Source organism: Rhinatrema bivittatum, unplaced genomic scaffold (genome assembly GCF_901001135.1).
Source record: "Rhinatrema bivittatum unplaced genomic scaffold, aRhiBiv1.1, whole genome shotgun sequence".
NCBI classification, from domain to species: Eukaryota; Metazoa; Chordata; class Amphibia; order Gymnophiona; family Rhinatrematidae; genus Rhinatrema; species Rhinatrema bivittatum.
The window spans coordinates 2,273-20,692 of NW_021820404.1; the positions used below are offsets into that span (position 1 = coordinate 2,273).

At 42.1% G+C, this 18,420-nt stretch overlaps 1 protein-coding gene across 1 annotated transcript; it reads right to left on the bottom strand.

The window, feature by feature from the left end:
• Positions 1 to 1,370: 1,370 nt before the first annotated feature.
• On the bottom strand, positions 1,371 to 18,027 carry LOC115081609 (unconventional myosin-X-like; the record flags this gene model as incomplete). Its single annotated transcript, XM_029586033.1, has 2 exons — positions 17,751 to 18,027; positions 1,371 to 1,578 (listed from the first exon to the last, which is right to left on the bottom strand). Coding segments are annotated over exons 1-2 (465 nt in total), but the record flags the coding sequence as incomplete, so codon positions are not given.
• Positions 18,028 to 18,420: the final 393 nt, after the last annotated feature.

Genomic DNA, 18,420 nt, shown 5'->3' on the forward strand with positions numbered 1-18,420 from the left:
TATGGAAGCGTGTCCAGTATCTTTCTTTCTTACCTCATGCACAGTGGTATGGAAATGTATCCAGTATCTTTCTCTTACCTCACCTGCAGTGGTATGGAAATATATGCAGTATCTTTTCCTCTTCCCTCATCTGCCGTGGTATGGAAATGTATGCAGTACCTTTTCCTCTTCCCTCACCTGCAGTGGTATGGAAGTGTGTCCAGTATCTTTCTCTTACCTCACTTGCAGTGGTTTGGAAATGTATGCAGTACCTTTTCCTCTTCCCTCACCTGCAGTGGGATGGAAGTGTGTCCAGTATCTTTCTCTTACCTCACTTGCAGTGGTTTGGAAATGTATGCAGTACCTTTTCCTCTTCCCTCACCTGCAGTGGTATGGAAGTGTGTCCAGTATCTTTCTCTTACCTCACTTGCAGTGGTTTGGAAATGTATGCAGTACCTTTTCCTCTTCCCTCACCTGCATTGGTATGGAAGTGTGTCCAGTATCTTTCTCTTACCTCACTTGCAGTGGTTTGGAAATGTATGCAGTACCTTTTCCTCTTCCCTCACCTGCAGTGGTATGGAAGTGTGTCCAGTATCTTTCTCTTACCTCACTTGCAGTGGTTTGGAAATGTATGCAGTACCTTTTCCTCTTCCCTCACCTGCAGTGGTATGGAAGTGTGTCCAGTATCTTTCTCTTACCTCACTTGCAGTGGTTTGGAAATGTATGCAGTACCTTTTCCTCTTCCCTCATCTGCAGTGGTTTGGAAATGTATGCAGCAACTTTTCCTCTTCCCTCACCTGCAGTGGTATGGAAGTGTGTCCAGTATCTTTCTCTTATCTCACGTGCCGTGGCTTGGAAATGTATGCAGTACCTTTTCCTCTTCCCTCACCTGCAGTGGTATGGAAGTGTGTCCAGTATCTTTCTCTTACCTCACTTGCAGTGGTTTGGAAATGTATGCAGTACCTTTTCCTCTTCCCTCACCTGCAGTGGTATGGAAGTGTGTCCAGTATCTTTCTCTTACCTCACTTGCAGTGGTTTGGAAATGTATGCAGTACCTTTTCCTCTTCCCTCACCTGCAGTGGTATGGAAGTGTGTCCAGTATCTTTCTCTCTTACCTCACTTGCAGTGGTTTGGAAATGTATGCAGTACCTTTTCCTCTTCCCTCACCTGCAGTGGTATGGAAGTGTGTCCAGTATCTTTCTCTTACCTCACTTGCAGTGGTTTGGAAATGTATGCAGTACCTTTTCCTCTTTCCTCACCTGCAGTGGTATGGAAGTGTGTCCAGTATCTTTCTCTTACCTCACTTGCAGTGGTTTGGAAATGTATGCAGTACCTTTTCCTCTTCCCTCACCTGCAGTGGTATGGAAGTGTGTCCAGTATCATTCTCTTACCTCACCCGCAGTTGTATGGGAGTTGATGCTGATTTTACAGGATCCTCCTCCATGGCAATACACTGTTGTAGTCATTTCTTGTCGCCTGATGATAGCTGAGATCTCATCCTGTGATGGTACAAACTCTCTTGTTTTGGTCTTCTTCAGGGATTCAGTAATAAACTGAGCATATCTGTCAAGTTCAGTGCTTGCAAACTGCTCTTTCATCCTGGAAGGGAAAGCAGGAAGAATTAATTGCATTCAGTGTTACTTACTTTAAATATTACTTGCAAGGAGGAGTAGCTTAATGTTTAGAGTTTGGGCTGTGAACCAGGGAAGCCTGCTTCTCCCACTGATACTCCTTCTGACTTTGGGCAAGCCTTTCACCCTTCTTTACCTCAGATACAAAATTAGGATCTAATTTACTAAGCATGTTTCCCTTAGACACAAAATGGAATAAACCTTTAGTAAATTAGCTTCTGAGATTGCAGGGTAACACCTACAGTACGTCAATGTAGCTCACCTTGAGATTGGATTTGGAAAGACAAGTAATTACATCTAAAATCCAAATAGACTTTGGTTTGAAAATTTTGAAGAAAGCTGTGCCAGAGCTCCAGTCACCTTCCAGGGCCCCACGATCTTCATTGCTGACCATAAGGCTGCAGCGGTCAGATCCTCGTAATCCCACCCACTCCTGATAATTTCATTGGAAGTCCCCTCAGTGACCTCCGAAGTGTCAACTCTCTATGTTCTGTCTCCATTTTTTTCAGAACATCGCTTTTTAGCCTGGGGCAGGAGGTAATCCTCAATTGGTATGGTATCCTAACCTTCCTAACTAACCTTCCACTGACTTCATGGCTTACATCTGAATTAGAAAAGCTAAAGAGATTGGGTAGGAAACTAGAAAAGGTGCAAATTGGAGTCAGACTGGACAAAGCCAAATGCAGACAGCACCATCCGACTTACCACATGTGTACACATGAGACTAAGAAGGCATACTATTAAAAGCTATTAATGAAGTCAAGAAGTCATCTAGAGACCATAGACAATCTCCTGGGTTCTATCCCTTCGATACCCTCCACCCTCTTAACAGTGACCCACTATAACAAACTAACAGTCTTCTTCATAGATTAGAATTAGAAAACAAACCAGCTCGTTACTTTCCTCATAAGAACATAAGAAGTTGCTATACTGGGTGTAGACCAAGGGTCCATCAAGCCCAGTATCTTATGTCCAATGATGGCCATTCCAGGTCATAAGTACATGGCAAGTACCCAAACATTAAATAAATCCCATGCTACTAATGCTGACAACAAGCCTTTCCAGCCAGAGAGATCAAGGCATGTAACAAGATACATGTTAAACCGGGAAATTAAGAGAAAAAAAGGGAGAAGAGGGCTCAGAAACCTGCAAAATAAAGAGAAGCAGCAGGACCACGTGGTGAGTGATACTGCTCCCACCCCCAACCCAGCCGTCTAGCCCAGCACTGTTTTCAGGCCCTTAAATTGCAGACGCTCCCTGGGGTGTCGCGCACCAGGCGTCGCGCACCCGAAGGAGCGCGACCTAAGGGGCCTGCCCCTTAGTGCGCTCCTTTGTGAGCCTTTGTGAGGATTCAGACGAAAGGCCCTCCTTTCGCTACACTACCCCACCACAGCAGTGCTACACGCCCCTTCGTGCAGCCCCAAGTGGAGACTCGGCCTCTAGTACGGCTCAACATTTGCTTCGCCTCCATTATTGCTTATTCTGCCCTCTTCTACCACATCCTGGTGGTTCAAGCATTCTGAGAAGCCTCAGAGCTCCACCAGCTATCATAGCCACAGGCTCCTCCCTTTCCAGCCCCACTCGATCTACCAGCACTGCCCGTAGTTCCAGTAGCCACCATGCGTTCCTTCAACATTCCTATCTTCTACAACCGTCTGAGGAGACTCCCTAAGCCCTACCCACATTCACGCAACCGACAACAGAGGATCATCCCCATCTCTATAACGCCTTGCACACAACTACTAGGCCTGGCACTTTTCTCACTGACTTTATTCAATGCTCAGTCCATCTCTAAAAAATCACACATCCTCAACGACCTCCTAAACGATACTAAACCAGACATCTGTGCTATCACAGAAACCTGGTTAAAAACTACAGATACAGTACTTCTAAATCAGCTACCTACCCAGGCTTATGACCTACTCTCTATTCCCAGGATCAAAAAAAGAGGAGGAGGGCTGCTCCTAGCCGCCAAAAAAGGATTAGGCCTGACCCTACAAGCCACAATTACAACAGCTAACCTCGAATTTGCCCTCTTCAAATCAAAATACCTTCTAATCGGATTGATTTACGCTCCCCCAGGAATTCTCGAGGCAGACCCATCCCCCATCATTGAACTAGCCGCCAAACATCTTAATGCAGGAAAACCAGCGATCCTCATGGGAGACTTCAACCTGCACGTGGATGTCCTACCTCGCTCCACCAACTGCGAAACCCTACTCTCCTCTCTCGGCTACATGGGGTTCAGGCAAATTGTCAACGAACCCACCCACAAGGCAGGTCACACGTTAGACCTCATTTTTGTAAATGAAGGAATATCGTCCGTTAACAATCCATCATGCCTACAGGTCCCTTGGACGGACCACCGAATCATCTCCACGGCTCTAGAGATCATGGAACACCCTCCCCAAACTACACATGCAACCTCAGTCGCCATCAGAAAACCTTGTACTGGAGAAATTCTCAGCTCTCATTTATCCAAAGAACTAGCTCAACTAAACCTCTCAGACGTCAACACTGCCACTACCTCATGGATCAACATCACCAATAGGGTGGCTGATCAAGTATGCCCCATGACCACGAAATTGCTCCATCCTGAAAAGGACAACAGGAAACCCTGTTTCACGCCGGAGTTGAAGTTGCTCAAACAAGAGCTCAGATGTAAGGAACACAGGTGGCGAAAAAACCCGTCCACTATTACCCTCTTGGCTTATAAATCTTGCCTAAACTCTTACAGAAACATCATCAATATAACCAAGAAAGAATTCTTCTCAAAAAAGATCCACCACTTTATCTTCGACTCTAGAGCTCTGTTTTCCTATGTGTCAGCCCTCACTAAACCAACTACCCCTCTTATACCAGACGCACAAGCATCCAACAAAGCCAACGAACTGGCGGTCTACTTTGAGAAAAAAATAGACACCCTCCTCGCTCCTCTCAAGGGGCCCTCTCCTCAACCGAACTACCCTCCCACCACCAGCACACAACACTCTCACCCAACCCACATGCAATACAAAGCAACTACAGCTTCGATGGCTTCCCTTGAGCAGACTTCCGCCTTAGAAATTGAAAACATCCTTAGGAATATGAAGCCCTTGTCCCACCCACTTGACCACATCCCATCCAATCTACTGTTCTCCATTCCTAACATCATCGCTAAACCGATAGCAGACATCATAAACTGCTCGCTCTCCCAAGGTCAAGTCCCTGACCAACTCAAGCTTGCTATTCTCAAGCCTCTCCTTAAAAAACCTAACCTTCCACCCACTGACCCAGCTAACTTCAGACCAATTGCCAACCTCCCAATGATTGCAAAAATCATGGAGAAGGTAGTAAACAGACAACTATCTGAATTCCTAGAAGAGAATGACATTCTAACCTCCAATCAATTCGGATTTCGAAAGTCACTGAACACTGAATCTCTACTAGCCTCGCTTTCTGATAACATCCTCATCAACCTGGAAAATGGTCAACCTTTCCTTCTCATCTTACTGGACCTCTCCTCAGCGTTCGACACTGTGAACCATTCCTGCCTCATTCAGCATCTAGCAGATATTGGTATAACAGGTTCAGCGCTCAACTGGTTCAAATCTTTCCTTGAAAACAGGCAATACAAGGTTAGGATTAACAACAAAGAATCACTCCCTATCAGATCAAAGCTGGGGGTACCTCAAGGATCATCCCTTTCACCTACACTATTCAATATTTATCTCCTTCCACTCTGCCATCTACTATCTAACCTCAAGCTAACACACTTCCTATACACGGATGACATTCAGATCCTCATCCCGATAATGGAATCCCTCCACAAAACGTGGTCTTACTGGAACAGCTGCCTTTCGGCAATCAAAAACATGCTAACAAGCCTCAACCTCGTGCTAAATACTAGCAAACTGAAATCCTCATAATAGCTCCAGACAAGTGCTCTCTATTCAACCCAACTAGTTCCACCCAACTCTCCTTCACATCAATCGACCACACGCCACAAGTAAGAGATCTTGGTGTACTTCTGGACAACCAACTCAACTTCAGAAAGTTCATAAACAATACTACCAAAGACTGCTTCTTCAAATTGCAAGTCTTAAAAAAATTAAAACCTCTTCTACACTTCCGAGACTTCCACTTGGTACTACAATCTATCATCCTCCCTAAACTGGACTATTGCAACTCACTCCTCCTGGGCCTGCCAGCCAACACCATCAAACCACTTCAGATGGTCCAGAATGCGACGGCCAGAATTCTCACTAACACCAAAAAATGGGATCACATCACCCCTATCCTCCAAAATCTTCACTGGCTGCCTATAAAATTTAGGATACAATTTAAATCCCTCATGATGATTCACAAGGCTCTTCACAACATCTCCCCCCTCAACCTATCCTTCCAACTACAGCAACACATCTCCAATAGACCAATCAGAAGTGCATACCAGAACATGCTTCACACCCAGCCAACAAAAACCTCATTGAGGAAACGAGCTCTGTCCACTGCAGGTCCCCATCTTTGGAACCTGCTCCCACCGGACCTCCGCCAAGAACCATGCCTTCCGACATTCAAAAAGAAGCTAAAGACTTGGCTATTCACTCAAGCTTTCCCTGAGAGCTAAAATCTGGTGAAGCGACAGACGATATACCTACCTCTGTACATATGTTCCTGATTTATGGTTCCGAGTTACATTTAATTGAGTTTATGAAAGTTCTCTTTAATAGTTTTCCTGTATACTTGTGTTAATGTATTCTGCCTTGAGGCGACTGTTTTAATGTATTTCCGCCCTGGAGGCGACTGTTCAGTTCCTTGTTAACCGGTGCGATATGTATTCTTTACAGGAACATCGGTATATAAAAATAAAAAATAAATAAATAAATAAATAAAGGTTAATAAGAAGGATTAGATTCAGGGATATCTAACATGAACAAAGCAAGAATACAATTACATAAGATGAAAGAGGGAGAAGTTACTGGGCTAATATGACAGGGAGTCATGATGGAAGTCATGGTGGAATTTTTGCATTCAAAAAAGTTAATAATGAAATGGTAATTCAAAAATATCCCTAAACATACCCCTTTTTCATATCACAGGCATTAACCATGTGTTAACACATTTTGATGAATCTAGGGGTAAGTGAGTTACACAACATTGAGGGGCTGGCTTCAGAGTTTTAAGTGACTACCATTAGTTTAAAAATCAGACAAGAAACCAGGCAGGGAATTTTATAGAATATGTGCAGAGCACAGAGCATTTTGTTGCATGAGTTATTTATGGGCAGCAATTGTTTGTTCAAAGAACCAAGATTTTATCAGCTTCCTGAAGGATAAAACATTTGGGGCGAGTGATATGGATTGAAACAGATAAGGTAGGAAAAGCACCTGCAAAGGTTTTTTTCCCTAGTTTTGAAGAGACTCAAAGTTTTCAGTGATAGTACCACTAGACGTGCTTGTGTTTATGATTGTAGCAGCTGAATAGGTGTATAGAGGGTTAGAGACTCCGAGAGGTAGGTAGGAACCATACCTTTGAGTATTTTGTTGGCTAAGACTAGAAGTATGGGTTTCTTGCAGTAGTGAGTTGGGAGCCAGTGTAGTGATGTCAGAACAGGGGTAGTGTGCTCAAATGTCTTTTTCTTTCTTATTAAATGGGTTTCCACATTTTGTACAAGTTGTAAGCAGTGGATCAAGGCATTGGGGATGTTGGTATAGAGGGCATTGCAGTAGTCTATTTGAGAGATTATTGCAGCTTGGACAATGGTTGCAAAAGCATTGTCCAAAAAGGTCTCAGGTGGCGCAGTTGGAAAAGAGCTTGAATCTGGGGTTTGATGATGAGTTGAGAGTCTAGGATAAATCCTAGATTCCTCACTTGAGTGTAGAATGTTAAGGTTGTTCCATCAAGGACCACTTTTGAAGTGGAGTGGTCAGATTGTTTCTTCCCAATCCATAGTATCTTTGCTTTGTTTGGGTTGAGGCTGTTTGTTATGGTGTAACCAGTCCGTGATAAATATTAGGCAGTTGCTTAGATTATCAATGGTCACATCAGGATTTCCATTGAGTAGAACCAGTAGTTGTATGTCATCAGCAAAGAAGTAATATGTGATGTGATGGTCTCAGATGAGTTGCCAAGAGAGACCATATAGATGTTGAATAAAGTTAGCAAGAAGATGGAGTCTTGTCGCACATCACAGGAGAGAGTTTGTGGTCTCAAGAGAGTAGTTCCTAGGGAAACAGTCACTCTCAGATCACTTAATCTGGAGATGAGGATGCCATGCTCCCATTGTGCTTAATGCCACTGATAAGTTCAAAAATATCAGCAGAACTGAGTGACAGTGTATAAAAGACAAAGGCAAATTTAAAAACGATGAGTAGATTGGCACTGCCTGGTGAACAGTTACATTTTTTAATACCTGGCTCTGTTTACTCCCATAAGGAAAACACAATCTTGATTTCCTTATAGTTTCCTCTATTTTAACTTTGTACGCACACATGAAATAAACAAACCCTGCCAGCTCTTATAGATCTCTAAGCTACTTAATAAATGTTATGTTTTGAAACTGAAAGGCTGTTTGTCCTCTCTGGGGAGGAACCCGTATGGGGTAAGTTTCAAGGTTTTAACATTTTGGTAGCAGAAGATGGTTTGAGCATGGCAGGTACAGTCGAGGTCGCGGATCCGGCTGCACGATCTGGTCGGGACCATGTGTCCGGTCAGAATTAGTCGGGGCCAGGGGTCCGACCTGGGGGCTGGTCCGGAGGCCTCGACCATGCCCCCGGGCCGGCATCACGCCCCCCAGTCCCGCCCCGAACTGCCCCCTGACCCCCGGACACGCCCCCTCCCCCCCCCTTTTACGAAGCCCCGGGACTTACGCACATCCCGAGGCTGTGGGCACGCCGGCGGCCTATGCAAAATAGGCACGCCGGCGTGCAAGGGCCCTGCACGCGTAAATCCGGCCGGATTTACACGAGCAGGGCATTTAAAATCCGGCCCTATGAGAGCAAGGAATCAGGATTTAACCCCTGGGGGCTATAGTGCTGGGAGCCTTACATTTACAGCCTTACAGCCTTGGACTGTTTGTTTTTATAGTTTGTAATAAGATTTGTATGTTGCTCATAGTAGCTAGTTTTGTTTGAAGACTGTAGTTTCTCAGCCCCTGTAAAAATATAAGAACATGCCATACTGGGTCACACCAAGGGTCCATCAAGCCCAGCATCCTGTTTCCAACAGTGACCAATCCAGGCCATAAAAACCTGGCAAGTACCCAAAAACTAAGTCTATTCCATGTTACCGTTGCCAACAACAGCAGTGGCTATTCTCTAAGTCAACCCAATCAATAGCAGGCAATGGACTTCTCCTCCATGAACCCATCCAATCCTTTTTTAAACACAGCTATACTAACTGCACTAACCACATCCTCTGGCAACAAATTCCAGAGTTTAATTGTGCGTTGAGTGAAAAAGAACTTTCTCTGATTAGTTTTAAATGTGCCCCATGCTAACTTCATGGAGTGCCCCTTAGTCCTTCTATTATCCAAAAGAGTAAATAACCGATTCACATCTACCCGTTCTAGACCTCTCTAACAGTTGTTAGCAAGTAAAAGATTTTCTTTGGCCAATTGTCCAGCATATTTAATGAAAACTTATTAAGAAGTGATACTAGTTTGTTTGCCTGTATACAGTTAAATTAGATATTTTATCCTTATTATATATAATGAAATACTATAAATACTGTTTAATTCTGGAAAGAACCTATATGGCAGGATGTGGTGAAACATGCAGTTAATTTCTGAGTGCTTTTCTCTTTAAACAAAGCAGATGTTTGAAATTGTTTATACAGAGATCTAATAGAGATAAGATTCCTTTTTACTTTTCTGCTTTAATAAATTAAAAATCACATGGCTAGAACAGAATTAGGATTTCTTTCTTTAAGTAAAATATTCACAGTAGTTTCTTTAGTAAATAAAAAAAGTCTTCCCAGGTGATTAGACTTAAAAAGAAAGCGTTTTTACTATTTGCCTTTATTTTGGATATTATCTATTGGCATTCCTGCTTCCTGCTCTGCACTATAGAATTGTGAGACATGTTTGTGCAAAATGTGCTCATCTGAAGTTATTTTCATATAAGAATTAGATTTTGAAAGGCTATGAGTATTTAATTTATTATCAGAAAAGGATATATTGCTTTTCCTTGTTTCAGAATTCCATGGGGAGTTAATTACCAGTGTTAAAGTTTAAAACTTGAAAGGACAAAGCAGTTAAGGGGTTAACAACAGAGAGAAAGAGGGGTGAGTGGGGGAAGCAGGAAAGTGTTTCTCAGGAGAAGACACAAACGGAGGAGAAAACTCAATTCAATGAATTAATCTTTCAGTTTAAAAACACACCATGAAGTGAGCTTGCCAAGTGCACTTGGGACTGTGTATATGTTGTTGGGAACATTGACCTACTAAGAACAAGCCTTTTTATTGGTCCAGAACGGCTTTGTAGGTGTGAAGGGATTGTTTAAACATTTTTCGCGCATTTGAAAACGGTGTAGTTATTGGCCACGTTATGAGCCACGATAAGAGCACAGCCGTTTCACGGTAAGTCCTCCTTACTTTACATTTGTCCCGCCCCAACTCCGCCCCCTGAACACAATTTAAAATTTGCATTCGTATACCGCAATAAGCCCTGTTACCGTGGTGTGCGATAAGCCCTTAGAAAACAACCCCCTTAGTCCTATCAACAATTACTAAAAGCTGACAATCATCCTCAACACATCAATACTTAAGCCAAACATCAAACAGTCATTCACATTTAGGAAAAAGATAGAGCCATGCTGACAGAATAAAAGATAAACTAATCAATCTCAACTTCCCTAATGCCTCTGCATAATTTGACACATGGGATATCATGGTCAAGAATATAGCAGACAACCTCAGCCCACTTCAAACAAAATCAATCCAATCTTATCAGTGTTTCTCGAAACAAAAGAAACCTTGGTACAATGAAGAACTACAATGCGCAAAACAACTATTGAGAAAATCTGAGAAACTTTGGCGGAAAAAACAAACATCAGAATCACTTAAGAACATAAGAAAATGCCATACTGGGTCAGACCAAGGATCCATCAAGCCCAGCATCCTGTTTCCAACAGTGGCCAATCCAGGCCATAAGAACCTGGCAAGTACCCAAAAACTAAGTCTATTCCATGTAACCATTGCTAATGGCAGTGGCTATTCTCTAAGGGGCAGATTTTTAAAAAGTACGCTGGATTTTATAAGATACGTGCATAGGCGCGCGTATCTTATAAAATCCAGGGTCGGCGCGCGCAAGGGGGTGCACATTTGTGCAACCTGCGCGCGCCGAGCCCAGCACGGCCTGCCTGTTCCCTCCGAGGCCGCTCCAATTTCGGAGCGGCCTCGGAGGGAACCTTTCTTCGCCCTCCCCCCACCTTCCCCTCCCTTCCCCTACCTAACCCCCCCCCCCCCCGGCCCTATCTAACCCCCCCCTAACTTTGCGCGCGTCGGCCGGCAGCCCCGCTCCGTCCTCCGGTCCCGGGGGCTGGTCCGGAGTCCTCGACCACGCCCCCGGGCCCGCCCCCGAAATGCAGCAGCACACCCCCGAAACGCCGCGTCGTTTCGGGAACGCCCTCGGACAAGCCCCCTCCCTCCCCCTTTTCGAAAGCACCGGGGCTAAATCGAGAAGGATTTACACACGCGGGCCTTTTAAAATCTGCCCCTAAGTGAATTTAATAGCAGGTAATGGACTTCTCCTCCAAGAACTTATCCAATCCTTTTTTAAACACAGCTATACTAACTGCACTAACCACATCCTCTGGCAACAAATTCCAGAGATTAATTGTGCGTTGAGTAAAAAAGAACTTTCTCCGATTAGTTTTAAATGTGCCCCATGCTAACTTCATGGAGTGCCCCCTAGTCTTTCTACTATCCGAAAGAGTAAATAACCGATTCACATCTACCCGTTCTAGACCTCTCATGATCTTAAACACCTCTATCATATCCCCCCTCAGTCGTCTCTTCTCCAAGCTGAAAAGACCTAACCTCTTTAGTCTTTCCTCATAGAGAACTTGTTCTATTCCCCTTATTATTTTGGTAGCCCTTCTCTGTACCTTCTCCATCGCAATTATATCTTTTTTGAGATGCGGCGACCAGAATTGTACACAGTATTCAAGGTGCGGTCTCACCATGGAGCGATACAGAGGCATTATGACATTTTCAGTTTTATTCACCATTCCCTTTCTAATAATTCCCAACATTCTGTTTGCTTTTTTGACTGCCGCAGCACACTGAACCGACGATTTCAATGTGCTATCCACTATGACACTTAGATCTCTTTCTTGGATTGTAGCACCTAATATGGAACCCAACATTGTGTAATTATAGCATGGGTTATTTTTCCCTATATGCATCACCTTGCACTTATCCACATTAAATTTCATCTGCTATTTGGATGCCCAATTTTCCAGTCTCATAAGGTCTTCCTGCAATTTATCACAATCTGCTTGTGATTTAACTACTCTGAACAATTTTGTGTCATCTGCAAATTTGATTATCTCACTCCTCGTATTTCTTTCCAGAACATTTATAAATATATTGAAAAGTAAGGGTCCCAATACAGATCCCTGAGGCACTCCACTGTCTACTCCCTTCCACTGAGAAAATTGTCCATTTAATCCTACTCTCTGTTTCCTGTCTTTTAGCCAGTTTGCAATCCACGAAAGGACATCGCCACCTATCCCATGACTTTTTACTTTTCCTAGAAGCCTCTCATGAGGAACTTTGTCAAACTCCTTCTGAAAATCCAAGTATACTATATCTACCGGTTCACCTTTATCCACATGTTTATTAACTCCTTCAAAAAAGTGAAGCAGATTTGTGAGGAAGACTTGCCCTGGGTAAAACCATGCTGACTTTGTTCCATTAAACCATGTCTTTCTATATGTTCTGTGATTTTGATGTTTAGAACACTTTCCACTATTTTTCCTGGCACTGAAGTCAGGCTAACCAATCTGTAGTTTCCTGGATCGCCCCTGGAGCCCTTTTTAAATATCGGGGTTACATTTGCTATCCTCCATTCTTCAGGTACAATGGATGATTTTAATGATAAGTTACAAATTTTTACTAATAGGTCTGAAATTTCATTATTTAGTTCCTTCAGAACTCTGGGGTGTATACCATCCGGTCCAGGTGATTTACTACTCTTCAGTTTGTCAATCAGGCCTACCACATCTTCTAGGTTCACCATGATTTGATTCAGTCCATCTGAATCATTACCCATGAAATCCTTCTCCATTACGGGTACCTCCCCAACATCCTCTTCAGTAAACACCGAAGCATATTGTAAAATATAGTTCACTTTTCTCAAAACTGAGCTTTATCAACAAAGTGAAGAAAGAACACTATGCTAAACAGATTCATGGAGTGATATTTAACTCCAAATTACTCTTCGATGTCATTAATCACCTAATCAAGGACCCATCATCCTCTTTTTCTAAAACAACTGCTTCCCTATGGATGCCTACAATGACTATGCCAATCATTTGTCAGAAAAAATAACTAGACTAAAAAAACAATTCGCTGCATATTTATTTATTTATTTAACAGCTTTTCTATACAGACATTAGAATACACATCATATCGGTTTACATTTTAACAGCAGGTGGAAATTACAAAGAACAGGGGAGGGGGAGTGGACAACCGATAAACAAGAGGTAGGAGGCTCGATAACAGCCAAGTGTACAAGAAGAACCAGTGTACAAGAAGAACATCATGAACCTGCTAAATGGACCAGTTTTGACAAAACATCTAAATTATAAATTATGCAAATAATTTCTAAATTAAAACCCACAAATCACCTCCTTGACCCCATTCCAGCCAGCTCCTTAAAACTAATACTAAGCACGATCACTCCTACAATCACATCCCTTATCAATCAATCTCTCATGGAAGGTCTTGTCCCAGACAGAGTGAAACAAGCTATGATGAAACCTATCCTAAAAAGCAAATCCAACAGCACTGACAATTGGGATAATTATTGACCTATATCCAAAATGCTTGAAAAAACTTTATCATCACAACTTGAAGATTATCTAGATGACCACTCATTTTTTATCCAAACCAATTTGAATTTGGAAAAAAATCACTCTACCAAGACCTTACTCATATCCCTTATGGACCACATATTATGAGGATTTAACAACAACAAATCTTATTTCCTGGTGCTAGTTTACTTCATGGCAGCCTTCGACACTGTTGACCATACCCTTCTATGCCATCAGCTAAGAAATATTGGAATTGATGGCGATGTAATGAAGCGGTTCACCTCCTTATCAAAAGACATTCCAAGTCCAACTGGGCAACTACATGTCTGACACCTTCCTGATTGACATTGGTGACCCCCAGGATTCAGTACTACCGCAGTACTACCGCAACTCTAAAGTAAAAAATGTCCAAGAGGCGTGGTCATTGTTAAAAAATACCATTCTAGAAGCACAGTCCAGATGTATTCCACACATTAAAAAAGGTGGAAAGAAGGCAAAACGATTACCGGCATGGTTAAAAGGGGAGGTGAAAGAAGCTATTTTAGCCAAAAGATCTTCATTCAAAAATTGGAAGAAGGATCCAACAGAAGAAAATAGGATAAAGCATAAACATTGGCAAGTTAAATGTAAGACATTGATAAGACAGGCTAAGAGAGAATTTGAAAAGAAGTTGGCTGTAGAGGCAAAAACTCACAGTAAAAACTTTTGTAAATATATCCGAAGCAGAAAGCCTGTGAGGGAGTCAGTTGGACCGTTAGATGATCGAGGAGTTAAAGGGGCACTTAGAGAAGATAAGGCCATCGTGGAAAGATTAAATGATTTCTTTGCTTCGGTGTTTACTGAAGAGGATGTTGGGGAGGTACCCGTAATGGAGAAGGTTTTCATGGGTAATGATTCAGATGGACTGAATCAAATCACGGTGAACCTAGAAGATGTGGTAGGCCTGATTGACAAACTGAAGAGTAGTAAATCACCTGGACCGGATGGTATACACCCCAGAGTTCTGAAGGAACTAAAAAATGAAATTTCAGACCTATTAGTAAAAATTTGTAACTTATTAAAATCATCCATTGTACCTGAAGACTGGAGGATAGAAAATGTAACCCCAATATTTAAAAAGGGCTCCAGGGGCGATCCGGGAAACTACAGACCGGTTAGCCTGACTTCAGTGCCAGGAAAAATAGTGGAAAGTGTTCTAAACATCAAAATCACAGAACATATAGAAAGACATGGTTTAATGGAACAAAGTCAGCATGGCTTTACCCAGGGGAAGTCTTGCTTCACAAATCTGCTTCACTTTTTTGAAGGAGTTAATAAACATGTGGATAAAGGTGAACCGGTAGATATAGTATACTTGGATTTTCAGAAGGCGTTTGACAAAGTTCCTCATGAGAGGCTTCTAGGAAAAGTAAAAAGTCATGGGATAGGTGGCGATGTCCTTTCGTGGATTGCAAACTGGCTAAAAGACAGGAAACAGAGAGTAGGATTAAATGGGCAATTTTCTCAGTGGAAGGGAGTGGACAGTGGAGTGCCTCAGGGATCTGTATTGGGACCCTTACTGTTCAATATATTTATAAATGATCTGGAAAGAAATACGACGAGTGAGATAATCAAATTTGCAGATGACACAAAATTGTTCAGAGTAGTTAAATCACAAGCAGATTGTGATAAATTGCAGGAAGACCTTGTGAGACTGGAAAATTGGGCATCCAAATGGCAGATGAAATTTAATGTGGATAAGTGCAAGGTGATGCATATAGGGAAAAATAACCCATGCTATAATTACACGATGTTGGGTTCCATATTAGGTGCTACAACCCAAGAAAGAGATCTAGGTGTCATAGTGGATAACACATTGAAATCGTCGGTTCAGTGTGCTGCGGCAGTCAAAAAAGCAAACAGAATGTTGGGAATTATTAGAAAAGGAATGATGAATAAAACGGAAAATGTCATAATGCCTCTGTATCGCTCCATGGTGAGACCGCACCTTGAATACTGTGTACAATTCTGGTCGCCGCATCTCAAAAAAGATATAATTGCGATGGAGAAGGTACAGAGAAGGGCTACCAAAATAATAAGGGGAATAGAACAAGTTCTCTATGAGGAAAGACTAAAGAGGTTAGGTCTTTTCAGCTTGGAGAAGAGACGACTGAGGGGGGATATGATAGAGGTGTTTAAGATCATGAGAGGTCTAGAACGGGTAGATGTGAATCGGTTATTTACTCTTTCGGATAGTAGAAAGACTAGGGGACACTCCATGAAGTTAGCATGGGGCACATTTAAAACTAATCGGAGAAAGTTCTTTTTTACTCAAAGCACAATTAAACTCTGGAATTTGTTGCCAGAGAATGTGGTTCGTGCAGTTAGTATAGCTGTGTTTAAAAAAGGATTGGATAAGTTCTTGGAGGAGAAGTCCATTACCTGCTATTAAGTTCACTTAGAGAATAGCCACTGCCATTAGCAATGGTTACATGGAATAGACTTAGTTTTTGGGTACTTGCCAGGTTCTTATGGCCTGGATTGGCCACTGTTGGAAACAGGATGCTGGGCTTGATGGACCCTTGGTCTGACCCAGTATGGCATTTTCTTATGTTCTTATGTTCTATTCAACATCTATATGCTTCCACTCTGTAAATTACTATCTGTATCTGACCTAGGAATCACCTTCTACTTGTATGCTGATGATATTCAGTTCTACATTCCATGTACCATCTCCATTGAAAATACAGTACAGATGTTGGCATCACATATGAAGGCTATTCAGCATGAACTTTCCAATCTCAAACTATCTATTAACACCAAAAAAAAATAAATCATTCTGTTAAGAAGAAATCTCCCAATAACGTCTCTTCAGATTCTTGATCTGGGCAACTGGTATATTATACCATCTCACCAAGTGAGGGATTTAGGAATACAAATTGATGAAAACTTAAAAATGGATAAACACAAAGTAATTAAATCAGGCTATGCTAAACTGCAACATCTGTTGATGTATGTAGACTTCCACAAAGTGCTGTAAACCCTCATTTTTTCAAATTTAGACTACTGCAACTCCCTTCTACTTGGAGTTTCTAAAGGTCTTATAAAAAAAAATACAACTACTACAAAATGCCACTGCCAGACTCTTAACTAGATTCAGGAAATTTTATCACATCTCGCAATCACTGATAGCTCTGCATTGACTACCTATACAATTGATTCCTGTACAAAGTTTTAACACTAACATTCCTCCATTCATTCTGACAACACTAACCTGGTAGGGTGATTCAACCATACAAGCCACAAAGATCACTAAGATCTCACAATAAAGGCTTAATAGCTGTGCCATCATTACAGAACACTCATCAGACAAAAATAAGAGACCGAGTGTTCTCCATCATGTGCCCTATACTTTGGAACTCTCTACCCAAGACTCTATGACTGACCACTGAAACAAAATAATTCAAATATGACCTTAAAACTTGCTTATTTCAAAATGCCTTCAACCTAACTTAAACTTTTCCGAAATCAGTACTTGCCCCTTCATGGACAAACTCATCATGAACTCAACACCTCATTATTTTCCAGCTCAGCTTAAATACATATATTTTAGGACTTCCTCTCTCTACCCCTTTCCTAAACAGCACCCTTTGTTAAAAATACTACCTCATCCCTGCTTCCTCACCTCCTCCCCGATCTCCTTAGTCAATGTGTCTCTTGCTAAAATGTATGATTTATGAACACATCTAGTGAATGTAACTGGCTACCTAAGATATTTTTGTCATGATGTAAACCATTGTGATCTTCACTTGGAAGAACGGTATATAAAATGGCTAAATAAATATTTTAAATATTGTTTTACTATTTATGTTTGTTTATATTTATTTACTTGTATTATAATCATGTTTTATGATTTTTTCCATTAATAATTGTTATGTTTATTTTATTTCAATTTTATTCTAGAGTTTATATTTGTATTTTTTTATGATTCTATTCTTGTTCATTGCCTAGACCTTTTTAGTGTTAGGCGATTCATAAATGTGAATAAATGTAAATGGATGGCAGGTTGGAAAAGTGTTGGAAAGGAGTTTTAGAGAATAACTACAAGGAAGTATAAATAAACCATTTGAAGATGATCACTTACCTTTTCAGGTGTAACCTAAGGTAGCGCAGAATCCCTCGGCTAGGGATGAAGGTACAGCTCAAGCAGGAGAGAAGTTGCCAGTGGTGGAGGTTCGCAGTACAGTTAGGATGGGGGACATGGATAGTTTGTTTGGTCAGCTGACAGTACACTTCATCACAGAGGGGCTTCAGGTCATAGCACGTCTGCAGAATTCCCTGGATAATGGGTTGGGGGTCTGTTACAGTTTCTAACTCCTGAAGTGAACTGAAGATCTTCATAGCTTCATCCTGTAGGGTCGTGTATCCTTTCTCTTTTTGTACTGGAATTGAAGATACAGAGTTGGATATTGAGAACAATTTGGTTAAAAGGTGAATTTTAGAAGAGTTGCACATGTGCCTACAAATAACACATAGGACTGGATTTTAAAAAGGCCCGGCGACGTGTGTAAGTCCCGGTCATTGCAAAAAGGTGAGGGGGCGTGGGCGGTCCGGAGGGCGGGGCATGGGCGTGGTCAGGCTCCTGGCACAGCGGCCATATTTGCCGCTGTGCCGGGACTTGCAGGCGCAAAAGGTAAAAAAAGTTTTGAGGGGGGTTAGAGTAGGGCTGGGGGGGAAAAGGTTAGGGGAAGGGGTGGGAAGGTCAGGTTAGGGGGAAGGTAGCGCGGCTCGGCATGAGCAAGGTGCACAATAGT